Source organism: Bufo gargarizans, chromosome 9 (genome assembly GCF_014858855.1).
Source record: "Bufo gargarizans isolate SCDJY-AF-19 chromosome 9, ASM1485885v1, whole genome shotgun sequence".
In the NCBI taxonomy this organism is placed as follows: domain Eukaryota; kingdom Metazoa; phylum Chordata; class Amphibia; order Anura; family Bufonidae; genus Bufo; species Bufo gargarizans.
In genome coordinates this window covers 19,355,488-19,383,288 of record NC_058088.1, presented here as the reverse complement: position 1 = coordinate 19,383,288, position 27,801 = coordinate 19,355,488, and the positions used below count along the sequence as shown (strand labels likewise).

General features: G+C 50.8%; 1 protein-coding gene across 4 annotated transcripts; it reads left to right on the top strand.

The window, feature by feature from the left end:
• The first annotated feature begins 260 nt into the window (after window positions 1–260).
• On the top strand, window positions 261–27,801 carry AGPAT1 (1-acylglycerol-3-phosphate O-acyltransferase 1). Of its 4 annotated transcripts, none has more exons than XM_044268967.1 (9): window positions 261–2,863; window positions 3,266–3,320; window positions 11,506–11,579; window positions 16,186–16,375; window positions 17,630–17,763; window positions 17,985–18,160; window positions 19,875–19,970; window positions 20,899–20,971; window positions 26,442–27,801. In XM_044268967.1, the coding sequence occupies exons 3-9, from the start codon at window positions 11,528–11,530 to the stop codon at window positions 26,597–26,599; spliced, it is 879 nt and encodes a 292-aa protein (XP_044124902.1). In that variant the 5' UTR covers window positions 261–2,863; window positions 3,266–3,320; window positions 11,506–11,527; the 3' UTR covers window positions 26,600–27,801. The 4 variants fall into 4 exon arrangements, with proteins under 4 accessions (XP_044124902.1, XP_044124904.1, XP_044124903.1 ...); XM_044268969.1 differs by lacking the exon at window positions 261–2,863 and adding an exon at window positions 2,890–2,908; XM_044268968.1 differs by lacking the exon at window positions 261–2,863 and adding an exon at window positions 2,959–3,031.

The following is a 27,801-nucleotide window of genomic DNA, read 5'->3' as shown; positions in this document are numbered from 1 at the left end:
CATGGTGGAGGCCGGAGATCAAGGGGTCTAATACCGCCATACAAGTGAGATAATTACTTAGCAAGTCCTAAAAAAAAAAGTTACAAAGCGTTAAAATAACAACATTTCCTCCAACAGAGCCCCCAAACAGGTTTCGGGTGAGGCCGCCCCGGGCAAAAAGTTCTTTGAAGCAAAAATCAAGACTGGATTCCAGAGAGAGAAGTCACAGCCGTCCTCTATACAGTCCCTCCTGTTAGGATCCACTAAGGATTTTGGCTTCAAGAACTGTACAGGAAGCCCACGTGTCGGCCCCTGACAGGAGCAGAGACCTTCCGTGGCAGCGGTTGGACGTGTGATTAGTAAAAATGACCTTTGATTGAAGGATCAATTACACAACCCTTGTCAGGTTCTGTCACTGGAGTAATCCGCCATCGGCTGCACTACCTACTGGGAGCGTGTTAACTTATGCAATGGACGACTGGAGCGGATCAGAGCCAGGGGAATAAGGGTTAACATGATCCTGAACTCCGAAGCGGGAACTGCAACAAAATCAGGACTTCAGGGAGTATAACACCTAACGTGTGCCGATGAAGGATTAATGCATTGGGGCTGAGCAGATCCAAGGGTCACAACTGTGAGGCCGAGCAGCTCTGTGGTGCAGGAGGGGTTAATGCTGTGAGGATGAGCGGCTTGGTGCAGGAGGGGTTAACGCTGTGAGGCTAAGCGGCTCTTTGTCTGGTGCAGGAGGGGTTAATGAAGTGAGGCTGAGCAACTCTGGGGTGCGGTTGGGGTGAATGTTGTGAGGGTGATTGGCTCTGTGGTGCAGGAGGGGTTAATAGTGTGAGGCTGAGCGGCTCTTTTGTGTAGAAGGGGTTAATGCTGTGAGGCTGAGCGGCTTTTTGTCTGTGCAGGAGGGGTTAATGCTGTGATGCTGAGGAGCTCTGTGGTACAGGAGGGGTTAAAGCTGTGAGGCTGGTGAGCTCAGTGGTGCAGGAAGGGTTAATGCTGTGAGGCTGAGGAGCTCAGTGGTGCAGGAAGGGTTAATGCTGTGAGGCTGGTGAGCTCGGTGGTGCAGGAAGGGTTAATGCTGTGAGGCTGAGCAGCTCTGTGGTACAGGAGGGGTTAATGCTGTGAGGATGAGCGGCTTGGTGCAGGAGGGGTTAACGCTGTGAGGCTGAGCGGCTCTTTGTCTGGTGCAGGAGGGGTTAATGAAGTGAGGCTGAGCAACTCTGGGGTGCGGTAGGGGTTAATGTTGTGAGGCTTATTGGCTCTGTGGTGCAGGAGGGGTTAATAAAGTGAGGCTGAGCAACTCTGGGGTGCGGTTGCGGTTGGGGTGAATGTTGTGAGGGTGATTGGCTCTGTGGTGCAGGAGGGGTTAATAGTGTGAGGCTGAGCGGCTCTTTTGTGTAGAAGGGGTTAATGCTGTGAGGCTGAGCGGCTTTTTGTCTGTGCAGGAGGGGTTAATGCTGTGATGCTGAGGAGCTCTGTGGTACAGGAGGGGTTAAAGCTGTGAGGCTGGTGAGCTCAGTGGTGTAGGAAGGGTTAATGCTGTGAGGCTGAGGAGCTCAGTGGTGCAGGAAGGGTTAATGCTGTGAGGCTGGTGGGCTCAGTGGAGCAGGAATGGTTAATGCTGTGAGGCTGGTGAGCTCAGTGGTGAAGCAAGGGTTAATGCTGTGAGGCTGGTGAGCTCAGTGGTGCAGGAAGGGTTAATGCTGTGAGTCCAGGGAGCTCTCTGGTGCAGAAGGAGTTAATGCTGTGAGGCTGAGGAGCTCAGTGGTGCAGGAAGGGTTAATGCTGTGAGGCTGGTGAGCTCAGTGGTGCAGGAAGGGTTACTGCTGTGAGGATGGTGAGCTCAGTGGTGCAGGAAGGGTTAATGCTGTGAGGCTGGTGAGCTCAGTGGTGCAGGAAGGGTTACTGCTGTGAGGATGGTGAGCTCAGTGGTGCAGGAAGGGTTAATGCTGTGAGGCTGGTGAGCTCAGTGGTGCAGGAAGGGTTAATGCTGTGAGCTCAGTGGTGCAGGAAGGGTTAATGCTGTGAGGCTGGTGAGCTCAGTGGTGCAGGAAGGGTTACTGCTGTGAGGATGGTGAGCTCAGTGGTGCAGGAAGGGTTAATGCTATGAGGCTGGTGAGCTCAGTGGTGCAGGAAGGGTTAATGCTATGAGTCCAGGGAGCTCTCTGGTGCAGAAGGAGTTAATGCTGTTAGGTGAGCTCAGTGGTACAGATGGGATTAATGATGTCGGGGATGGTGAGCTCTATGGTGCAGGAGGGGTTAATTAATGCTGTGAGGATGGTGAGCTCTATGGTGCAGGAGGGGTTAATTAATGCTGTGAGGATGGTGAGCTCTGTGGTGCAGGAGGGGTTAATGCTGTGAGGATGGTGAGCTCTGTGGTGCAGGAGGGGTTAATGCTGTGAGGATGGTGAGCTCTGTGGTGCAGGAGGGGTTAATGTTGTGACCACACAGCAGAAAGCAGGCATGGAGGACCCACAATGCTTTGCGGCCATTGGGGGCTGAGGACTACACTGCCCACAATGCCCGGCGCTGGCCCCGCCCTCTGTCTCAGTGGCTCTCCATCTGCAGAGTGCAGTGGTGCTCGGGGCTCGGTCCTCCTCCCGCTGCCCTGCCCCCTCATCCTCTGCCGTTACTCGGCTCTCGCGTCCTCCCGCGGCTCCGTCCTCGCCCCTCCCCCGCCCCCTCCCTCCGCTGCCCCTTCCCTCCTTTTCCCGCTGTCTTCCTCGTCTGTCAGCGCATCCTGAGCAGCCCCCCTCCTGTAGAGATACTCCGTGCGGCCATTGACACAGCGCATCCTGTCAGCCCTGTGACGTCACCCTCCCCGGCTGCAGCTGCTGGACCTGACAACCCCTCCCTCCAGATTTCTACTCTCGGGGTTCGTCGGCTCTCATCACCCCCCCCCCCCCCCCCCCTTTACACAGTTAGTACTGGCCGTTCTGTTACTTTTATAATAGGAGTGGACCGCTACATCAGCATCTGGAGGGGGGAGAGCAGTGGAGCAGATGGTACCGGATTGTGCAGAAAGCAGATGGCGCCCCTGGGGGTACTGGTTCAGTGTGTGAGGGGAGCAGGATAGTCGGGAAAAGTGTTTTAAGGGGTGCAGCAGTAAACTTTAAGGGTCAGAAACTCTGGAGGCTGGAGCTGAGGAGGAAGCTGTCACTTAGAGGAGAGGAGGGGGCACAGGAGGAAGTGCAAGAGGCACAGTGGGTGCCATTCCTTCAGGAGAAGCGAGTGCCATGTGCCAGGGGTGCCAATCTTCTCTCTGCTTTCATCCCAGGGTCTGTTGAAGAACAAGAGGAAGTCGGGAGCCCCCCAGGGACAACCCTGTACAGGTCAGTACAATGTGTATGACTGTGGAGGAGACAATGTGTGTGTGTGTGTCACTGTGGAGGAGACAATGTGTGTGTGTGTGTCACTGTGGAGGAGACAATGTGTGCGCCTGTCACTGTGGAGGAGACAATGTGTGCGCGTGTCACTGTGGAGGAGACAATGTGTGCGCGTGTCACTGTGGAGGAGACAATGTGTGCGCGTGTCACTGTGGAGGAGACAATGTGTGCGCGTGTCACTGTGGAGGAGACAATGTGTGCGCGTGTCACTGTGGAGGAGACAATGTGTGCGCGTGTCACTGTGGAGGAGACAATGTGTGCGCGTGTCACTGTGGAGGAGACGATTGTGTGCGCGTGTCACTGTGGAGGAGACGATTGTGTGCGCGTGTCACTGTGGAGGAGACGATTGTGTGCGCGTGTCACTGTGGAGGAGACGATTGTGTGCGCGTGTCACTGTGGAGGAGACGATTGTGTGCGCGTGTCACTGTGGAGGAGACGATTGTGTGCGCGTGTCACTGTGGAGGAGACGATTGTGTGCGCGTGTCACTGTGGAGGAGACGATTGTGTGCGCGTGTCACTGTGGAGGAGACGATTGTGCGCGCGTGTCACTGTGGAGGAGACGATTGTGCGCGCCTGTCACTGTGGAGGAGACGATTGTGCGCGCCTGTCACTGTGGAGGAGACGATTGTGCGCGCCTGTCACTGTGGAGGAGACGATTGTGCGCGCCTGTCACTGTGGAGGAGACGATTGTGCGCGCCTGTCACTGTGGAGGAGACGATTGTGCGCGCCTGTCACTGTGGAGGAGACGATTGTGCGCGCCTGTCACTGTGGAGGAGACGATTGTGCGCGCCTGTCACTGTGGAGGAGACGATTGTGCGCGCCTGTCACTGTGGAGGAGACGATTGTGCGCGCCTGTCACTGTGGAGGAGACGATTGTGCGCGCCTGTCACTGTGGAGGAGACGATTGTGCGCGCCTGTCACTGTGGAGGAGACGATTGTGCGCGCCTGTCACTGTGGAGGAGACGATTGTGCGCGCCTGTCACTGTGGAGGAGACGATTGTGCGCGCCTGTCACTGTGGAGGAGACGATTGTGCGCGCCTGTCACTGTGGAGGAGACGATTGTGCGCGCCTGTCACTGTGGAGGAGACGATTGTGCGCGCCTGTCACTGTGGAGGAGACGATTGTGCGCGCCTGTCACTGTGGAGGAGACGATTGTGCGCGCCTGTCACTGTGGAGGAGACGATTGTGCGCGCCTGTCACTGTGGAGGAGACGATTGTGCGCGCCTGTCACTGTGGAGGAGACAATGGGGGAGATTTATCAAACAGGTGTAATGTAGAACTTGCTTAGTTGCCCATAGCAACCAATCAGATTCCAGCTTTCATTTTGGACAGCTCCTTTGGAAAATGACAGGTGGAATCTGATTGGTTGCTCTGGGCACCTGAGCCAGTTCTACATTACACCAGTTTTTTGGGTACAAATATCACTCATGTAATATTCTGTATAATGTATTGGGGGGGGGGGGGGGGGGATAAAAGCAACACGAATGTCTCCTTTTACTCTAAATAGCAGCATATATGCAACCTGCTGTGCTCCATCTAGCATGCTGGGAGTTGTAGTTTCACCCCGGCTGGAGCGCAGCAGGCTGCAGATCTACCGCCCTATGGCACGGATACAGTAAACCGCCCTGTGGTGCAGGAATCCTCGGTGCACGTGAGAAATGTTGGTTTTTGCTGTTCGTCATTATGGGGTGGGAAAAGGACGAAAGAATGTAAAAAATGTCATGGAAGTTCCAGATGTGGCGTGTGCGCCTGTGTACTGTGTACTGCCACATCGGGGGGGGGGGTGCGTCTGACGGTATAGTTAGTAACGGCCCAAGATCAATGAGTGCTCTGTGTTGGGGCGTCCTGGCCGCACTGCTCTCCTCCATGTCTCCTTCCTCCGGGCTGCAGCAGCTGTTGGCCTCCCCCACGTTTCCATTATTGGGGTGTACTGTTTGCACCCCCTTTTGTCAGTTGGTACCGGCCATTTTGTTATAGGAAGAGTGAACTGTTACATCAGCGTTGGGGGGGGTGCAGAGCAGGAGGCGGCGTGTCCGGTATTACAGCGCAGCAGAGGAGATCTGGACATGAGGCTGCACTACTGTTGTCCTAGGGACTTTGTGTAGATCTAAATGACCAAAAACGACAATATCTTTTCACATGAGGTCTCTGTGCCTGGCAGAAATCACAATCTCTCAGTGGTGCAGCCTCAGGCTTTGGGCCTGTAACTCCAAGTGACCATCAGCCGTGTATGTTTTACACAATCTCTTAAAACTTCATGTGACTTGTATTCACGATGGACCATTGGATCCCTTCTGTAATGTTCCGTCCTCTGTGAGGCCCATCACATCTGTAGTTGTGGAGGTCTTCAGATGTTTGGGGTGAAGCAGGTGATGGCCGGCAGCCATCGTAGAGGACGCCCTGCGCTCGCCTGGAGTCTTGTGTTTGCACGACCCACAATCACCACAGGGAGCTGACATTTTCCATGTTCGTTCAGCTCCGTGGAAAAAAAGGCTAAATTGCAGCAATTACCCGTCACACAGGAAACGTCACCTCCTGGAGCATGGCGTGTTTACCATGAAACGGGCGATTTTGGATTTAGGGCCCCATTAACATAGCCCCGAAACAGCAACTCTTCATATAGATGTTGTCCTGACATCCGTCTCCTTATCTCACCCCGCTGTCCCGTGGTGTCTCCATCACCTGTTTCTTCTATCTTGTGCTGTTTACCTTGTAGGAACACGTATAGCCGGATGGGAGAGAACGGGGGAATGATACTGTGTATAGGAGGAATCTCCATAAGAGCTGAATCACTGTGTGCACACAGCAGTACCTGTCCTATACCGATCAGTTCCAGAGCTGCACTCACTATTCTGCTGGTGCAGTCACTGTGTACATACATTACATTACTTATCCTGTACTGATCCTGAGTTACATCCTGTATTATACTCCAGAGCTGTGCTCACTATTCTGCTGGTGGAGTCACTGTGTGCATACATTACATTACTTATCCTGTACTGATCCTGAGTTACATCCTGTATTATACTCCAGAGCTGCACTCACTATTCTGCTGGTGGAGTCACTGTGTGCATACATTACATTACTTATCCTGTACTGATCCTGAGTTACATCCTGTATTATACTCCAGAGCTGCGCTCACTATTCTGCTGGTGCAGTCACTGTGTACATACATTACTTATCCTGTACTGATCCTGAGTTACATCCTGTATTATACTCCAGAGCTGTACTCACTATTCTGCTGGTGCAGTCACTGTGTACATACATTACTTATCCTGTACTGATCCTGAGTTACACCCTGTATTATACTCCAGAGCTGCACTCACTATTCTGCTGGTGGAGTCACTGTGTGCATACATTACATTACTTATCCTGTACTGATCCTGAGTTACATCCTGTATTCTTCTCCAGAGCTGCACTCACTATTCTGCTGGTGCAGTCACTGTGTACATACATTACTTATCCTGTACTGATCCTGAGTTACATCCTGTATTATACTCTAGAGCTGCACTCACTATTCTGCTGGTGGAGTCACTTTGTACATACATTACTTATCCTGTACTGATCCTGAGTTACATCCTGTATTATACTCCAGAGCTGCACTCACTATTCTGCTGGTGGAGTCACTGTGTACATACATTACTTATCCTGTACTGATCCTGAGTTACATCCTGTATTATACTCCAGAGCTGCACTCACTATTCTGCTGGTGGAGTCACTGTGTACATACATTACTTATCCTGTACTGATCCTGAGTTAAATCCTGTATTATACTCCAGAGCTGCACTCACTATTCTGCTGGTGCAGTCACTGTGTCCATACATTACATTACTTATCCTGTATTATACTCGAGAGCTGCACTCATTATTCTGCTGGTGGATTCACTTTATACATACATTACTACTCCAGAGCTGCACTCACTATTCTGCTGGTGGATTCACTTTATACATACATTACTTATCCTGTATTATACTCCAGAGCGGCACTCACTATTCTGCTGGTGCAGTCACTGTGTACATACATTACTTATCCTGTACTGATACTGAGTTACATCCTGTATTATACCCCAGAGCTGCACTCACTATTCTGCTGGCGAGTGAAAACCCCTCAGAATTCCCTGCTTTTACTGGTGATTTGCAGACGGGACATACAGTAATGTGATATAGAAAAGTAAACTGGATTAGGCTCCATTCACACGTCCGCAAATAGGTCCACATCTGTTCCACAATATCGGGAACGGGTGCGGACCCATTCATTCTCAATGGGGCAGGAATGGATGCAGAGAGCACACTATGTGCTCTCTGCATCCGCATTTCCGGAGCGCGGCCCCGAACTTCCGGGACGCGGCTCCGCAAAAACTAGAACATGTCCTATTCTTGTCCGCGGACAAGAATAGGCAGTTCTATGGGGGTGCCGGCCGGGTGTATTGGATCCGCAATACACTACGGACGTGTGAATGGACTCTTATAATCAGCCAAGCTGTTGGTGCTGCGCCTGTCGACGAGATGGCTGACTGTTTCCAATAACAACTAGCAGAATTGTGAATGCAGCTCTGGACTTTTGCTTTCCCAGTGTGTGCTCATCTTAATATCGCATCATATTCAGGGATTTGATGACAGGCGCTCCACGGGTTTGGTCAGATTTTTTCATGGATTAATGCCATGATTCTGTGCAGTGTACTGGGGTACGAGGAGAAATGTCTATAATTCCATGACCACATCGGCCAAAATTGCACTAAAATTCAGAAAGTTCTCTTGTTGTCCTTCTGCAGATAATTGGGCCTCAAGTATGTTCCTCTGTACCAGGTTCTGCTGACTACTGAGAGGGCCTTTCCCCCTATCATATACAATATCTTGGTTATCTGCATGGATCCCTCACAGTGTGTCCTTCACTTGCCGTCTCCTAGAAGAAACTACATGTGCAGCCAAGTGTCTCCTGTAGACATTCCCCCCTCCCCCATGTTCTTCCATTGTCAGGTAAAGTTCTTAGAAACTGAGCAGAATGAAAGCCATGGAGCTGACGTACTTGTACAGTCATGTTTCAGGCCTTGGGGACATACCGAGATCACCGGTGGCAAATGTTCTGCTAGGCGTACCACCATCTATGGCAGAAGGTCAGGTTCTTCTTTGTTCTTTTGCCAAGGCCACGGCAGGTTCTGTGGAACAGTCTTTTTACAGAAAGTTTGGACACTGGTCCATGACTTGTTGAATCCCAAACCAATGTTTTCTTGGAACTCTTGGCCTGGTTTCAGGTTGATGGCCGCCATGCTTGGATCCTCTCCCATAATCAAATATTTAGTGAGTGATAGTCAATATAAAACTTGGCGCACATGTCCATGACTGACCATTCATGACATGAGTCATGCATCCTACCAGTATCGTTGATACCACCTATAAATACACCATAAAAACAATGGTTGCAGCACTCTGTACGGTGGAGTGTAGACTCTCGGGCTGTGTGCACATGTAGCAGAGTTGTATTATTTGACGTTAGTGGGACGATCTCGCATTGTAGGTTTGGATTGAGAATCGTCCACTTGTTGTAGGCCATTGTGTGCCTTTTTTATTTATTTTATTTTTTGGTCCCCCCAACGTTAACTTCTTCCATTGACTAAAAGAAAAATGGTTGGCTGCAAAGAGCAGTGTGTCATGTAGTACTAAATCTCAGTAAGTAGTTGTCAGACAGCCACCATCGTCGGCCATGTTGCTTTTCATGGATGCTGATGTTCTGTCACCAGGTTAGAAAGAGGCCATTTTTTTCTGCCATGCACAGTAGAAGAATGCTCCTATGGGGTTGGTCGACCGTCTGACCGGTATGGTGGTGTCCCAATTTTTTCCCGACAGCAGATGTTTGGAAAGAGCAGGGTGGGATTTTTAACAGGTCCAATCCTTTAGTTCTCCCTGGAGATAACCTGAAGCCAGAGGTCTCTTTCTTCTGGCTTGGAACGTGTATGGGAGAGTAGGACGATGGAGGTCTGTCGGCTCGTTCTGCCATCAGCTGTCTGAGGTCTATGGCCAGCCTTAGTTTCGGTGGGATAACTCTCCACATCAATTTTACTATGTTGGTACGTAAATTGGGAAATGGGACGTGATATCGCCTTATTGCCTGTAGTCTTGGTCCAGTGGTCAAGTCTTATCCTACCCTTAGGTAGGCGGGGAGGCATCTGTCAGCAGTTTTGTACCTATGACACTGGCAGAGGATTCACTCTCTCTGCAACTGCTGCGCCCTCGTCACTTTTTCTCACATTTTCACACCTGGCCCTGTCAATCAAAGTGCAGAGTACGCGGCAGTTGTAAAGAGAGCAGAGCCTTTAGGTGCAACGGCAATGCCCCCGTTGCTCCTAGAGGCTCATTTGCATATAATAAAACATCTTTCTCAGCAATGCGGGCACATATGACCATGGGACCAACACAGATGTCTTCAGCTGCCAAGCGCACATGTAACAGGTCAGCCAGTGTCATAGGTACCAAACTGTTGACAGATGCCCTTTAATGAATGTCTCTTCTACCCCTGAGGAGGCCTCTGGAATTGAGTCATGTGATGTCCATATCCTGCGGTCCCTTTGAGAACTCCCTGTAGGGCCACAGCTGTTCGGTCCCCGTAAACTGGGATATCAGTCTGAATTGTACGTCACGTGCAGCTAAGTCTCCGTGACTCTTATCCAATGGCTGCGGCCTTTAGATCTGATCTCGGGGACGATATTTCGCCGTATAATAAATGTCACCCCCCCCCCCCCCCCCCCCTGGTCCTATATTCAATAAACTTTATTTAAATGGCTGTCACCCCTGCGGCACATGAAATGATGAATACGATGAAATGGAGGTTGAGGATTAGTCTTGAGCCTCCTGGGTGGAGGCCTCAGCAGGATGGAGCGATGAAGGCTTCCCGGGATTTTGTGGCGAGTTCTCCAGTAAATAGGACAATGATCCAGGGCTGGGAAAGACGTCAGCAACTGCGACAGGAGGGAGAAGGGGGTGTGAGGAGAGAAAGGGCCTCTGCCATCGACGGTGGCGGAGGAGGAGGATGTGGAGGGGGTGAAAGCTGAGAGGAGACAAAACGATCAGCGATGAGGAGAAATGAGAAGTTTCAGATGTAATTCAGCCCAAGGAGCGAGATGTAACGCGGCCTGCGTGATCCTGTCTGGAGGAGATTGTCTGCATTAGAAGGTCCCATGAGGATCACACCTGTTCTGTGCAGTCAGAGGCTGAGGAACACAGAGTCATTCAGCTGTCCACCCCGTGACACCTGACAGGCTGTAAGCCAGGACCTGACAACCTGTACCCTCAGCCCGGGAATTGTACGCTCCTTGTTGTCCCTGCATTGCAAATCCTCCTGGTTGTTGTGAAACTAAAGCTCCCATCATGTGCGGTCAATGTGGTCAGCTGTCACAGGGGCCATCACTCAGCATTGCAAGACTCCTGAATGCCGAATCCACCTAGTTACAGGGGTCGTTGGGCTGCAGCAGAGTCCACATTGGTTATCCTCCAGCTTTTTCCCAAATAGATGGGCTTTATCGGTGTAACACGGGGAGAGCAGAGCTAGGAGATCTTCCTCCTGACCACACTGTGAAAAATCTCAGCATTGGTAATTGTTGGGTAGGAAAAGATTTAACTGAATTTTCCTCCTACATTTTAGTTTTGCAAAAATCTGATTAGTAGGGCCCTACGAGAAGCAAAAAGCAATTCCAGGTCTGAATGTCACCGGGTCTCCATGTCCTTGGCGGTTGTGCTGCTTTTCATCCCCATACTTAACGGCATAGCTGGCAGCAATCGGTGTCTCACATGCTCAGAGGTAGACCGGTGCCGGGCAGGGGCGAGGCACACCTCCATTAGTCGTGCAGTTTTGGGCTGAGCAATATTAATCAGATTTTTCTAAAAGTGGGTGAAGGTGAAGAATCCTGTATTAACCTTAGACTGGATGTTATGATGCCGGACTCCCGTCAAGCTCTGTGTGATGTCGTCAAAGCTGCTTCTCCATTGGCTAGCGCTGTGCCAGGTAACCGCCAGCAGCAGTGGGGGGAGGGGGTGGTAGGGTGCCACCAGCTGAATTATCTACGACCCTTCCATACACGTTGAATGCAAGAAGATGTCCGGGTCTGTGGTGTGATGCTGACTGTGCGTTGTGTTCTCTACAGGTATTCCGTCAAGCTCCGTGTGATGTCATCAAATGTCGTCAAAGCTGCTTCTCCATTGGCTAGCGCTGTGACAGGTAAGCGCCAGCAGTAGTGGGGGGGGGGAGGGGGTGGTAGGGTGCCAACTGAATTATCCAAATTTTCCACGACCCTTCCATACACGTTTAATGCAAGATGATGTCCGTGTCTGTGGTGTGGTGCTGACTGTGCTCTATTCCGAGTGACTCCGGCTCGATGGTCTGTAATTCACTGCATCAGAGGCTCGAGGGGGCGTTCTCTCTGTGCATCTTTCTTTCATGCTTTACACTGCAGCTCACAAACCATCCATTGTGAAGTACGGTATGGTTTGTAATCTTGTCTTGCCAGAGTTTTAAGTTGGTCGTGCACTTTGGATAGTTCGTGTAGCCGACAGCTGTCCCTCTCCATACACATGCATTCTCATCATGGCCGGGCATGCATGTGTTTTCAGTGGGGATAAGCCACAGACGCCTTCAGCGGCAGCTTATGTCCCTTGAGAATAAAGGATCAGGCATTTTGACATATAGCATGCTCAATACTATTGCCCCCAACAGTAGACGAGAGTTGGGGCACCCCCATACATATTAGACAGTAGTTGACTTGTGTAAGTGAGATCAGGGGATGGCGACTAAAAACTAAGCCGAATATACGTCAGGGAGTCTGACCGATAACCTGATGGTAATTACTATGGAAAACTTCAGTATGGGCTGGAGTTCCCCTTTAGGCCTATTGTACACGACCGTATGGATTTTTCAGTATTTTGTGGTCTGCAAAAAACGGATCCGCAAAAAATATGAATGACGTCCGTGTGCATTCCGTTTTTTGCGGAATGGAACAGCTGGCACCTAACAGAACAGTCCTATCCTTGTCAGTTATGCGGACAATAATAGGACATTTTCCATCTTTGAACGGAAATACGGAAATAGAATGCATAGGGAGTACATTCCTTTTTTTTTAGTTTTTTTTTTGCGGACTCATTGAAATGAATGGTTCCGTATACGGAACGCAAAGAGCGTTCATGTGCAAGAGGCCTTAGATTGACTCCTCCAAGCATTGCCCTGGGACTGCAGGACATGGATTGATCCATAGGAATCTGTATGCACTTGCTAGGGGGTTGCCCCAGCCCCCCTCCTCCTCCTCCCGTCAGCAGCGGCACCTCGGATCAGTCGTCAGGACCCAGCAGATGTGATTATTCATCCCCCCAGGTCTTGTTCCCGCTGACATCTTGCCAAGTGAGTTTACAAGGAATTGGTTGCAGCTTGCGCTGTGTCCGGCCTCTGACTCACTTATTGCAGAATCACTTGGCAGACGGGCAGCTGGTATCAGTCCAGGCTGATGGCTGCGGTGGTATCTGGCAGGAAGGATAGCTTCACAGGAGCAGAAGAGGGGCAGCACCCGGTCACTGTGACACCGGGTGCCCTGGATTTAGTCAGACTTGAAGCCGACGCTTTCATAGAAAGCAGGGCGTGCCCCTGTAGAAACGGAGATCGGAGGGCGGGTTCATTTACTTATGCACTCCCGGAGAGCTGCCTAGAGAATAGTGATCTGTATTGCCATGTAGGTGCCACGTCTATACAGCCCCTGATGATGCACTATGCTGGTGGGGGCGGCCAACCTCAGACGCCCGTCCCGTGGCGCCCTGACTGTGCCCCTCGCCTTATGCTGACCCGGTGAATGCATCAGCATTGTTACCGGTCTCCTGCGCCTATACTTCGTGTAACCTGGAGTCCAGGCTGCTGAACTGAGAGAGGATTGTCCACGCTGGATGCAACTGTAGCAACCCTTCAGCTGTGCGAGATGTCAACATTTCCAGCCACTGGATGTAAAGAAGAAAGCAAAGCAAGCAAAGGTCTTACTAAACGGCGAGGGATCGAAACGCAGAGGCTGTCAGAACGGGGGAATTTATGATGTGATCAGTGCATGACCGCATCGTCCTAACGCCCAAGCACTTGACACCCGGGGAATATTGGTGCGCGTTCATCTGGAGCGTTGTGCTTAGTATTGCAGCGCAGTCCCCTTCACTTGAATCAGAGTCAACTGTGCCTAGGAAGAGATCGTAGAGACCTCTTTGAAGGGCTGATCGGTGGGGGTGCCAGGTGTCAGATATTAAAGAGCTTCTATGGGAATTTGATATCGATGATCTATCCCAGGGGTAGGCAACCTCCGGCGCTCCAGCTGTTGTGAAACTACAACTCCCAGCATGCTTACTTGCTCTGCTCTTCTAAGAACTCACATAGAAATGAATGGAGCATGCTGGGAATTGTAGTTTCACAACAGCTGGAGTGCCGAAGGTTGCTGATCCCTGATCTATCCTCTGCACGGATCGGCGGGGCTGCCGGGAATCAGCTGTTTGAAAAGGCTGCTGCGCTCAGGTAAGCGCTGCGGCCTCCTCGCAGCTTACCAAACACAGCGCTGTATAGCGGCCATGCTTGGTATTTCAGCTCGTCCCCATTCACTTCAATGGGTCTGAGCTGTGACCACTGTACAGTGACGTCGCTGGCCTAGGAAGAGGACTAAGCTCTCAGCGTGCTGCGACCTCCTCCAATAGCTTTAATGACCTATCCTGAAGATAGGTCCTCAATATTCTCCTCCCAGAAAACCCCTTTTAGGCTACTTTCACACTAGCGTTCGTCGGTCCGCTCGTGAGCTCCGTTTGAAGGGGCTCACGAGCGGACCCGAACGCAGCCGTCCAGCCCTGATGCAGTCTGAATGGAGCGGATCCGCTCAGACTGCATCAGTCTGGCGGCGTTCAGCCGTGCGGAGCCGTGCGGATCCGTCCAGACTTACAATGTAAGTCAATGGGGACGGATCCGTTTGAAGATGCCACAATGTGGCTCAATCTTCAAGCGGATCCGTCCCCCATTGACTTTACATTGAAAGTCTGGACGGATCCGTCCGAGGCTATTTTCACACTTAGCTTTTTTTTTGCCATTTTAATGCAGACGGATCCGTTCTGAACGCTAGTGTGAAAGTAGCCTAAGGCTGATGGTCCTCATGCCAGTCTTAATAGCCTACCCCTATGGCAGACAGCGCCCCAGGATTGTTCAGAGGCGAGAGTCCCGACACATCGGCGGGAGTTTTGTGCCCCACGAAAAAGAATCTGCTCTAGCAAGGGAGCTGGTGTATAATCTGCATCTGATGTGTGCCGTGCAGGTAGATGAACAGGCTGGGGGTGGGAAGGGGTTAACCCGTCCATTGATCTGAAGATTGTTAATACCCTTATCTCAGAAATAATGTGGCGCTTATGTGCAGCGGGAGATCCCCCCGGGGTTCGAGTTTCAGGGGGTGAGAACGGACTTGCACTTGGCCAGAGCCCAGCTGGCATTCACGTGACCCGGCGCAGCCCGGGCAGCAGGAGCGGCAGCCGAGAAATGTCAGACAAAGAGCTAACACATGAGCACAAAAGAGGGATTGACTGGACTGGGGTCCCGGGGTGGCAGAGGTCGGGGGAGGGGGTTCCATGGTGCTGGTAATATATCAATGCCATGGACTAGGCTGGGTGTAATGTCACTGCTGGGGGGGGGACGCCACAGGTAAGGTGACGAGATACGGCCTGATAAGGGAACTTATCTGAGCTCAGCCCAGGCGTGGTCACCGCTCACCGTGCATGGAGACTCCCGGCCGTCTGTAAGTAGATCTGCTCCAGTGCAGCCAAAAGCCATTTGAGGTCGCAGCAAGGAGAGTCCGGCTTATTAACCGGCCGTGAGGGTCCGTATACAGAGTGTGACCACTGCCAGTCTGCCCCTGTTCTCTTCAGACTACAACTCCCAGCGTGCCCTGCAGGCTTCCTCTGGGAAGGATGTGACAGGTAGTTCGGGAAGCTCCCGCTGGGGGTTGTCATCCTGCTTTGCTGGACTCCTGCACTGCCATACAGGACCAGGGGGCTCTGGGGAAGACGGGCACAGGCTCCTTTTCTGTATGGAATAGAAACATAGACTTTTACGTACCATGCTGGTCTAGAAATCATGCTAGGAGTTGTAGTTTCACAACGATCAGGGAGGTGTCAGTATGATGGGTGTTATAGTTTCAAAACAACTTGTAGGCTTCAGGTTGCTTGTAGCTATCGGGGCATGATGGGTGTTGCTGTTTTACAGCTCCTTGAGGGCTCCAGATTTCTTGTCGGCTATGCTGGGAGTTGTTAATGCTACATCATGAGGGCTAGCGGTTGCCTGCAGCTGGCAGGTATGCTGGAGGTTGTTGTTCCGTTTAGGTTTCATTTAGCTATCGGGCATGCGGGGACTTGTGCCCCTCAAGCTGTAGTAGAGCAACTAGTTGCTTGTGGCCGTTGGGTATGCTGGGAGCTGTTGTTCTATTACATCTGCAGGTTGCTTGCAGCTGTTACCTCCCTTGTCGCCCGTCCTTACCTGTCGCCCATTTCTTCCCGTCCTTACCTGTCGCCCATTTCTTCCCGTCCTTACCTGTCGCCCATTTCTTCCCGTCCTTACCTGTCGCCCATTTCTTCCCGTCCTTACCTGTCGCCCATTTCTTCCCGTCCTTACCTGTCGCCCATTTCTTCCCGTCCTTACCTGTCGCCCATTTCTTCCCGTCCTTACCTGTCGCCCATTTCTTCCCGTCCTTACCTGTCGCCCATTTCTTCCCGTCCTTACCTGTCGCCCATTTCTTCCCGTCCTTACCTGTCGCCCATTTCTTCCCGTCCTTGTGCAGGTGCGATGGAGCTATCTGTGGCGCAGTGGCTTCTTGTGGTCTGTCTGGTGGCCTTCCCGCTGCTCTACGAATGGAGCATCTCTTTCAAGTACTTCTGCAAGGTGGCGTTCTACAATGGCTGGATCCTGATGCTAGCCATCATGGCTATTCCCATATGTGCAGTGCGGGGGCGCAATGTGGAGAACATGAAGTAAGTATCGGCAGCCCCGCTCCTCTCTGTCCTTCGCTGCATTTTCCCTGTTGCTTTTGAGCCAAGGCCTCCTTCCTCTTTGGAGGTTCTCAGCCTCCACAAGAATGGGGGCCTCATACCCCACAGGGACCCCTGAAGTCAACGGAGTAGCAGGATGAGCATGTGTATTGCTGCTCCATTGATCTCTATGGGAAATAGCCAAGTGGTGCGTGCAGCTATTTCCTGCAGTCCTGTGAATGGAGCGGCGGTGCATATGTTCAGCCGGCCTCTCTGTTCATTTCAGGGGCTCCCTGTTCTAGTGATCAATGGTAGTCCCAGCAGTAGGACCCCCCACAATTTAATAGTTATCCCCTATCCGTTGGATAATATCCCTTTAAAAGGGACCAGCGCTGCAGTACCATTTACGGCCACTACCTAGTGTATGAGGGTTTGCTGTTCAGGCGCACAGAAGCCCCCATTCAAACGGCTTAATGGTTTAAGTCTCAGGAGTGAGACCCTCACAGGTCTGATATTAAAGGGGTTCTCCGGGCTTTCAAAATCGATGAGGTGTGCACGTGCCGTCTCCCTTCTCTCTTCCTGCTGCTATGTCTATGGCAAGCAGGAAGAGAGACAGGAGGCGGCACGGCGTGTGCATTCCCTTCATACAGCTGATCAGCCGGGGTGCCACATGTCGGATCCCCGCCGATCTGATATTGATGACCTATCCTGAGGATATATCGTCAATATTAATAGCCCGGAGAACAACCATTAAAGGAGTTGTACACCCGCGGGGGCCATTCAGGCAGACCTTTCCCAATATGTCTGGACCAGCGGAAGGAAGTATACTTACCTGCTCCTCCGCAGCCACTGCTGCTCGCCAGTCTCCTTGCGTCAACATCTAGTTCTACACGGGTCATGTGACGGTGACGTGTCCCCCATGTATCATGTGACCCAGTGAGATAACTCATGGGGGACATGTCCCCGCTGCAGAGGCCACAAAACCCGTGTCAAACTGGATGGTGACAAGAGGTTGCCAGTGATTAGCAGCAGTAGCCAGAACCCAGTGGTGGGGAACTGGTAAGTTTGCTCTCCACCCCCCCCCCCCCCCCCCCCCCTTTCCTTCCCAGTCCGGCCAAGTTGGGGTGGGGGGTGGTTGGCCTGAAAGGCAACAACTCCTTCAAGTCCTCAATATTATGGAATGCACCTTTATGGTCTCTTGTATATCTTAAGCTTGTTCTCCGTGCGCATACTGACGCTCCGTTCTTTCGGACGCAGAGTGCTTCGATTCATGCTCTTGCATATTAAATATCTCTACGGAATTAAGATCGAGGTCCGCGGCTGGGAAAACTTCAACATCAAGGAGCCATATGTCATCGTGTCAAATCACCAGAGCTCATTGGATCTGCTGGGTAAGAAGAGGGGCGAGGCTGACCAGATGGGGTTGTTTCTGGGTTCATACTACGTTTTTTGGGGGGGATCTTGTCTGTGATTCATACTCCGTGTTAACACGTTAGTGGCTCATCACAATGTTTGAGCTGCTGGGGTCAGCAATGGTTGGGCCATCAGCTGGTATGTAACTGCTGGAGGGTCTATAAAGGGTTAATGTGTCGCATCTTATTTTATGCTCCAGGGATGATGGAGATCCTGCCTGGTCGCTGTGTGCCCATTGCCAAGCGTGAGCTGATGTACGCCGGCACTGCCGGGCTGGCGTGCTGGCTGGCCGGAGTCATCTTCATCAACCGCAAAAAAACAGATGACGCCATCAGTGTGATGATGGAGGCAGCGGAGACCATGCTGAAGGAGGATGTGAGGAGGGGAACCGGTGTGACAGGGGCATGAATGTCAGATACAGGAGTGGGGAGGTGTGGTTCCGGCAGAGCTCCAGATTATCGCCATGGGGTCCGAAGTATGGTGATCTATCAGGGAATCGCCCGAGAGGTCTGATGATGATCTCACTGGCCAGTAGGGTTGCACCGGGTATCGAATTATCGATACCCAATCGATACTTTTGTAACCGTATCAATTCCATATCTGGATATGCCATTTACCGATACTAGGCTGTGCTACTGCGCAGCCTAGTGTCACAGAACATGGCGCACGCTGCTCTCAGCATTCCCTCCCTCCCCCTGTGCTGCTGCTGCCACCAATGAGAAGAGAGAGGGGCGGAGGAGGGGAGGGGCTGTGGCCACTGCGCCACCAATGAGAAGAGAGGGGGGCGGAGGAGGGGATGGGCTGTGGCCACTGCGCCACCAATGAAGTAATCCATTAATACAAATACAGGAGGCGGGTGCAGCACCTGAAGGGTTAACTGCCGCAGATCGCAGCTCCCAGTCATAGAGGTCGGGTGCCGGCTATGTGTTTCTGCCTCTGGCACCCGCCTTCTGTATTTGTATTATTGGTTTAAAAACATTGGTGGCGCAGTACACCCCCCCCCCCCCCCCCCAAATCCCTCCAGTATTAATTCATTGGTGGCGCAGTGCACCCCCAACCCCCCCAGTATTAAATCCATTGGTGGCAGTGGCCACAGGGTCCCCTCCGCCCTCTTCTTTGGTGGTGCAGTGGCAGTTGTGATCGGAGCCCCAGCAGTGTAATCCTGTGGCTCCGATCGGTTACCATGGCAGCCAGGACGCTACTGAAGCCCTCCATGGTCCACTCCCTGCTGCTGTGTGTACTATGCACAGGGCAGCAGGGAGAGTGTGAAGTCCTATTAGAGCTCTATTAAGGTGAATAGGACAAGGGATGAAAAGATCCCAGGTTCTAACCCCTAAGGGGGAAATAGTAATTAAATAAAAAGTAAAAAAAAAAAAATTTAAAAACAAACACAAAATATTAAGTATAAATCACCCCCTTTCCAAATTTTATATATAAACAAATAAATAAACATATTACATATCGCCACGTCTGAAAAGTCCAAACTATTAAAATATTAAAAAGTATCTCCTATGCGGTGAACAGAAAAAATAAAAACTGCGCGATTCGCCATTTTTTAGTCACCTTGTCCCCCCAAAAAATCGGATTGGACTATTCAATTATGGGCCGGACGTTCCATAAAATGTGGAATGTACGCAGCTTTTTGGGTGTTCTATTTTTTTCCGCGTGGTATCGAGTATCGCAATACTTTTTTTATGGTAATCGAAATCAAACTCAAATTTTGGTATGGTGACCTACCCCGCAGTGAAGAATTCATATCCGCTACCCGTGTCCCGTGAGTCCATCACTATAATGCAGGCACCTGACCGGCCATGACATTGCAGTCTCGGCAGGTTCACGCTTTATACCCGCTGCCACTGTCGCTTCCGGCTTTATGTAAATTGCTGTTCATGCCCCTTAATATATTTGTGTGTCCAGTGAGAGAACCTGGGTCTCTATGGAGGCCGCCTCTCCCATCCTCGTATATCTGGTATTGGCACCTACAGTCAGCACGGCCGGGGCAGATTTAGTGAGGTCCTATCATTTGGGGCAGGTTGTTAGAATGTGAGGACGGTGTGATGTCTGTCAGTAACTTACGGTCTGATCCTAGGTACGTGTGTGGGTATTTCCAGAGGGGACTCGAAATCACTGCGGGTCACTGCTGCCCTTTAAACGAGGGGCCTTTCATCTGGCCGTGCAAGCCCAGGTAAGAGGAACCCAATAAATGGAAGTGTAAAGTTTTAAAGGTGTTATCTAACTCTTATAATGCCCCCCAAAATGCCCGGGCACCGTATACAGGTTATACTTACCCTGCTCCCCAGCATCCATGTTGCTCCTGATGGCCGCTGCTGCATCTCCCCATTGTGCGTATCGAAACATCCGGTGACAGCGGGGCAGCCAATAGCAGGCTGCGACGGGAACGAGCCTCCCTAGCATTGTGGGTGAGGTGGGGGAGATGCAGCAGCGGCCGTGCTGGCATCATGAGTGACGCGGGTGTCGGGGAGTGGGGCAAGTATAACCTGTATAATGTGCCCAGGCATTTTGGAGGGGCGTTATGGCAGAAATGTAATTCCTGATGGCCTGCTCCTTTTTAAAGAAAATCTGTCCGTTTTGACAGCACTGGTTCAGAGTAGTGTGAATGTGAAGTTTTATTCTGCTCCGTAAGTGCCCAGGAGGCGGAGCCTTACCGTACAGTGCCCTCTGTATTGCGCTTTGTGACCGCTGTGGTGGTCTTCTGGATGGATGCTACAGCTGCCACTCAAAGCTCCTTCTCTTCGGCTGCTCTGCTGCGCCACCAGGGTGTAAACTTCTGTTTTGATGCCGCTGCAGCAGTGACCATTTGGCTTGACGCAGCTCCAGGAAGCAGGTGGCAGGTCTTTCCAAGAGGGGAAGTTTGCCAAACCCCCCTCCGCCAAAAGTGCACAATTCCTTTAATGGGTTACACTTTGCATTTTATTTTATTTTACATTACCTTTTGCCCCATCCGCCTCCATTACAGGGTGGCCTGAAGCGCCTCTACCCACCCACTGTAGAGGTTTTATGGCCTGCTCGCCCAGCAGCTTTCTTCCCCTGCGATCATACGATTTGTCACGTGTTCTCTGGCCTCCTTGCGTCACACTCTTTCTGTGTCTTAGGTCCCAGTAATTCCAGTCGTTATGTCTTCCTATAAGGATTTCTACAGCAAGAAAGACAAAAAGTTCACTACAGGTGAGTTGCCAGACTTTGTGCAATCAGTCGATCTCTTCTTGCCCATTGCATAGATCTTTATAAGTCACACAGTAGACAGGTGTGACAGGATGTGTTGTCATACTGACGTGTCCTTTATTTGCTTTGACCCACTCCCGCCGCACTGGGGACTCGCTATGTTTGGCGAGTGTCCAGTGTCCAAGAGATCCAGGCAGCTATAGCTCAAGACCAGTGAGGAATTTTAACTGTGAGTGTATGGTACAAGTTATTTGGGAGCCTGCTGTGCCTGTTCAGGGCCCCCGGATATACGGACATCATGGGGTTACTGCACATACATAAAGCAAGGTCTAAGGACCCACAGAGAATCACGTAGAATGCACAGTGCTGCAGAGACAACACGCTCTGCACAGACCGCTGATCAATGGAGATCTGACCGCTGGGACCCCAACCGATCACAAAAATGGGGATCCCCGAGTCACCTGTGTGAATGGAGCAGTAACTCCACTGCATTCAGTTCTATGGGACTGATGGAGATGAGCCAAGTGCTGTACTCGGCAGTCTCAGGGACAGTGAATGGAGCGGTGGTCACATGTGCAGTGCTACTCCATTCATACTGGGGTCTTAAAGGGCATTCCTGTAGTCGGACCCACATGCATTTATCCCCTCTCCCATGGATATGTGATAAATGGTGTTCGTCAGCCAACTGTATTAAAGGGGTTATCCTGGAAAAGATAACGATTGACTTATCTTCAGGATAGGTCGTCATTATCGGATCCGCGGGGGTCCAAGTCCCGGCCTTCCGGCTTATCATCTCTTTGAGGGAGCGGCTGTGCTCACCGGAGCTCTGTCGAGCAGTGCAGGCTCCTGGCAGCTTTTCAAGCACAGCGCCGTACATTGTATAGTGGCTGTGCCTGGTATTGCAGCTCAGCCCCATTGATTTGAATGGGGCTGAGCTGCAACTAGGCCATGTGACCGATGTACAGTGATGTCACTGACCTAGGAAGAGGCTGGGTGCTCAAGGCCTCTTATAACAGCTGATCAGCGGGGGTCCTGGCTGCAGATCTGATACTGATGACCTATCCTGAGGATAAGTTGTAAATATATTTTCCTTGATAACCCCTATAAAGGAGTATTTCCGCCATAGACACTGATGGAGTAGTGCCCCGTCAGTGTCTTGGGGGGGTGGGGGGTCTGGCTCTTTGGGACCCACATCGATGCCTATAATTAAGGGCAGGGGTGTTCTCTAAAGCGCAGGAGCCCCATTGGCCTTTTTCTAAATAAAGCTGCATCACTTCCAGACCAGCGCTGTCAGAACATCCCATGAATGCTGATGTCCCTGACACATGTCTGACCAGGATTGGTGCAGGTTCTAGTTGACAGACGCAGTGGGTCAGAGCTGTGGACACCCATAGCAGCCAACTGTGCAGATCCCCAAACCTCAGGTAGAGGGGTGTTGTCAACTTAAAGGTACTTCTTCTACAGTCAATAATTAAATCTTCTCAGTTTGGTGCTGCAAAGGTCTTAGAAATGTTAGCGGAGGAGCATTTAGCACCCCATGAACTCCGGTAGGGGGTTGTGGTGGGAGTACTGTGAACTCTCTTTAACCCTTCATGGTCATGTGGATATAAAGAGTCTACACACCCCTGTTAAAATGTCAGGTTTCTGTGATGTAAAAAAAAAAGAGACAAAGATAAATCATTTAAGAACTTTTTTCACCTTTTAATGTGACCTATAAACTGTACAACTCAATTGACAAACAAACTGAAATCTTTTAGGTAGAGGGAAGAAAAAATATAAAAATAAAATAATATAGTTGCATAAGTGTGCACACCCTTTGATTTTATTACAGCACTCATTACTTATGGGTATGAGTCTATCAGCATGGCACATTTTGACTTGGCAAAATTTGCCCACTCTTCTTTGCAAAAACACTCCAAATTTGTCAGATTGCGAGGGCATCTTCTGGGCACAGCCCTCTTCAGATCACCCCACAGATTTTCAATCGGATTCAGGTCTGGGCTCTGGCTGGGCCATTCCAAAACTTTAATCTTCTTCTGGTGAAGCCATTCCTTTGCTGATTTGGATGTATGCTTTGGGTGGTTGTCATGCTGAAAGGTGAAGTTCCTCTTCATGTTCAGCTTTCTAGCAGAAGCCTGAAGGTTTTGTGCCAATATTGACTGGTATTTGTAACTGTTCATAATTCCCTCTAGCTTAACTAAGGCCCCAGTTCCAGCTGAAGAAAAACAGCCCCTTGGCATGATGCTGCCACGACTATGCTTCACTGTGGGCACGGTGTTCTTTTGGTGATGTGCAGTGTTGTTTTTGCGCCAAACATATCTTTTGGAATTATGGCCAAAAAGTTCAACCTTGGTTTCATCAGACCATAACACCTTTTCCCACATGCTTTTGGGAGATTTCAGATGTGTTTTTGCAAAATGTAGCCTGGCTTGGATGTTTTTCTTCGTGAGAAAAGGCTTTCGTCTTGCCACTCTACCCCATAGCCCAGACATATGAAGAACACGGGAGATTGTTGTCACATGTACCACACAGACAGGACTTGCCAGATATTCCTGCAGCTCCTTTAATGTTGCTGTAGGCCTTTTGGTCGCCTCCCAGACCAGTTTTTCTTCTCGTCTTTTCATCAATTTTGGAGGGACGTCCAGTTCTTGGTAATGTCACTGTTGTGCCATATTTTGTCCACTTGATGATGACGGTCTTCACTGTGTTCCATGGTATATCTAATGCCTTGGACATTCTTTTCTACCCTTCTCCTGACTGATACCTTCCAACAATGAGATCCCTCTGATGCTTTGGAAGCTCTCTGTGGACCGTGGCTTCTGCTGTGGGATGTGACTAAGAAAATTTCAGGAAAGACCAACTAGAGCAGCTGAACTTTATTTGGGGTTAATCAGAGGCACTTTACACGATGGCCGGTGTATGCTGACTGCTAATTAACAGGATTGTCAATGTGATTGCTTAATTCTGAACACAGCTACATCCCCAGTTATAGGAGAGTGTGCACACTTATGCAACCACATTATTTCATTATTATTATTTTTTTTTCTTCCCTCCACCTAAAAGATTTCAGTTTGTTTTTCAATTGAGTTGTACAGTTTATAGTCACATTAAAGGTGGAAAAAGTTCTGAAATGATTTATCTTTGTCTCATTTCTTTACATCACAGAAACCTGACATTTTTAACAGGGGCGTGTAGACTTTTTATATCCACTGTATAATATAACTATAACCTTATGGTGTCCTCAGCTGTGATGTGATGATGGTACTTTAACCATCCAACCATAAAAGGCGATCATTAACCATATATTTATGGAACTATCACTCCCAACAGAGGGCATTTGTTCAGTCAGTCATGACCAGTTTCGTTGTTGCTCTTAATTTTTCCTGGGCCTTAGATGTTTTCCCGTGTATTCCACTTTTAATGACCAGCACTCCAGTAGTGGATACTATTAGCATGCTGGTCAGATGTGGGGTAGATGAAGGTGTGTGAGGCCAGCTTTAGGCTAGGTCTACACGACGACATTTGTCGCGCGACATTTTGTTGCACTAATGTCGCGCGACAATTTTTATAATGGCAGTCTATGGTGTCGCACTGCAACATGCGACATGCTGCGACTGCGACGCGACAGTCGCAGAAAATCCATTCGAGATGGATTTTTCTGCGACTGTCGCGTCGCAGTCGCAGCATGTCGCATGTTGCAGTGCGACACCATATACTTCCATTATAAAAATTGTCGCGCGACATTAGTGCAACAAAATGTTGCGCCCTATCTGTCGCGCGACTTTTTGTCGCGCAACAAATGTCGTCGTGTAGACCTAGCCTTACTCAGAGGGCATCCGTCCAGTAGTCTGCAGTGAGTAGGTGCAGCAGTAAGTATTATAGCCATCTGTAGCGCACGCGCTGATCCCCTGTGTACCTTTAACGTTGTGTGTCCGCTCAGCACAGAGATGGATCATCAGTGTATCACAAGACTGAAGATTCTTCCCAAAACTATGTTCAGAGAAGCATTGCTGTACAATGTTCTGCTGAGTTTACTGCTAACATATAGCAGTAATTGATGTGTGCACCCTACCCACGTGATTTCCAGGAGCATCTCCCCACTCAGTCCTTGCTGAGGTCAGTAGGGACTCGCAGGCTTTCTCGATGAGTGGGTGAGGTAGCAGGACTCGCAGGCTTTCTTTGAGAGATTGGATGAAGAAGGACTAACAGTCTTTCTGTGTGTGTGGCCAGGCGTAATAGGACTCTCAGATTTTCTGTATGAGTAGCTGGGGGTAGCAGGATTTGGAGGCTTCCTCTGTGTGCAGGTGGGGGTAGCAGGACTCGCAGGCTTCCTCTACCTGTGCAGGTGGGGGTAGCATGACTCGCAGGCTTCCTCTATGTGTGCAGGTGGGGGTAGCAGGACTCGCAGGCTTCCTCTACCTGTGCAGGTGGGGGTAGCATGACTCGCAGGCTTCCTCTATGTGTGCAGGTGGGGGTAGCAGGACTCGCAGGCTTCCTCTACCTGTGCAGGTGGGGGTAGCATGACTCGCAGGCTTCCTCTATGTGTGCAGGTGGGGGTAGCAGGACTCGCAGGCTTCCTCTACCTGTGCAGGTGGGGGTAGCATGACTCGCAGGCTTCCTCTATGTGTGCAGGTGGGGGTAGCAGGACTCGCAGGCTTCCTCTATGTGTGCAGGTGGGGGTAGCAGGACTTGGAGGCTTCCTCTGTGTGTGCAGGTGTGGGTAGCAGGACTCGCAGGCTTCCTCTACCTGTGCAGGTGTGGGTAGCAGGACTTGGAGGCTTCCTCTGTGTGTGCAGGTGGGGGTAGCAGGACTTGGAGGCTTCCTCTGTGTGTGCAGGTGGGGGTAGCAGGACTTGGAGGCATCCTCTATGTGTGCAGGTGTGGGTAGCAGGACTCGCAGGCTTCCTCTACCTGTGCAGGTGGGGGTAGCAGGACTCGCAGGCTTCCTCTATGCGTGCAGGTGGGGGTAGCAGGACTCGAAGGCTTCCTCTACCTGTGCAGGTGGGGGTAGCAGGACTTGGAGGCTTCCTCTATGTGTGCAGGTGGGGGTAGCAGGACTCGCAGGCTTCCTCTACCTGTGGGGGTAGCAGGACTCGCAGGCTTCCTCTACCTGTGCAGGTGGGGGTAGCAGGACTCGCCAGCTCTGTCTACAAGCAGGGCTAGCAGGACTTACAGGCTGTCTCTTTGAAGTGGACATTGGTAGCAGGAGTTGTACGATTTCTCTGAATGGAAGGGGTATCCGGACTCAAAAACTTTCTTTCTGTGTGGGCAAGGGTAGTGGGGCTCAAAGGCCGTCTGTGTGCAGGACTGGGTAGCGGGGGCTCAGGTTATCGTGGAGAGCTGGCAGCAGTAAAACCGCTATTTACTACTGACTCTTTTATATCCAGATTTTTTTTTATACATGTTTATTTTCTTCCTTTTAATAATTCTCATCCTTTCTGGAATTAACTTGCGGCCACTTTTTCTCTTTCAGGAAAGTGTACAGTGCAGATTCTTCCAGGCGTGCCCACCAGGGGGCTGTGTGCTGACGACGTCCCCGACCTCGCGGACAAAGTCCGAGGGCTGATGCTTGAGACATTCACTCACATTTCGAATGAGCGCCCAGGAAAAGAGCCTGGGGGTGGACATTGATCCTCTTCCACCACCTTTACTGTCATCCTTGGCCAGGCTACCACCTCCCCACCCCCATTCAGGAGAAAACCGAAAGAGGTACAATACTGAGAGAGAGAGGGAGGAGAGAGCAAGATGGCCATCCAAGGATCCCATTATACGACCATAGATTAGTTCAGATAGAGATCCCTACCAACGTGATAGAACGGCAGGAACCTGCGTCTTTCCTTGGTAGGCCAGACGCCGCTTTGTAGTCAATAGTATTTTTAATATATTATTTTTTCCGGTATCAATAACCGAAAGAAAACCGACATTCCCTTCGAACCGAAAAGGATGCAGAAAGTTAACTGCAGTACAAAGATGAAGACGTTACGTCGGCAGAATGACTTCGAGATACCGAAGAAGTGGAATGTGAGCCTGGCCTCTTGTACAGGATAGGAGGGTAAAGGTCCGTGCAGATGGGTGCTCCATAGTCGGAAAGTGGCGGCTGTGTATGCAGAAACCCAGATACAGGGGGTGGTGTAGGACATTAAGGGAGAGGATCGGACAACATTCCATTACAGGGAGGGAGATGGGTCGTCAGTACATAGAGGCTAGTGATATTTATGCGGGGGTGCCTTAACTGTATTTATATTTATTTGAGGCCGGTACTGCGCTCTCCGCCTCTCCTTCTCGACTGTCCGCAGTCTTCCTTCTCTCTCTCCTCGCCTCTCTCTGTTCAGAAACAGTTAGCCAGGAATGGGGTAGGCCAGTCATATAGGGTAGAGGATGCCCGCCATCGCCCTATTCGGCTGCCCTCTTCAGCCTTCCATCATTTTAAATCATTACGGACTTGGAATGGAGGCAGGAACCATGAGACTGATCTGCCCAAGCTGTGGCCTCTTCTCCCCCCCTCCCCTCCAGTAAGCCTTCCCGTGCTGCCATCCATCCGCAAAACCACCGACCCGCAACTTTCAGCCTCTCCCCGGATCCCTGTCTTGTGGCCTGAGAACTGTTTTGTTACACTCCGCGGCCTGATCCCTCCTCTGTCCTCATATCTGCCTCCCCTTTCCACGCGCTTCTCATGTGCTAGTGCGAGGCGTGGAAGAGTTTACATGTGCCAACGTGTTCATAGCTTACCGTTAGAGGGAAGAGGATGCCTTGTGGGTATGACGTGGGCGGGAGGGGCATATTAATCGCCTGTCCTGTATATGTGAAATAGCATTGCACAACTTTTTCTGGTT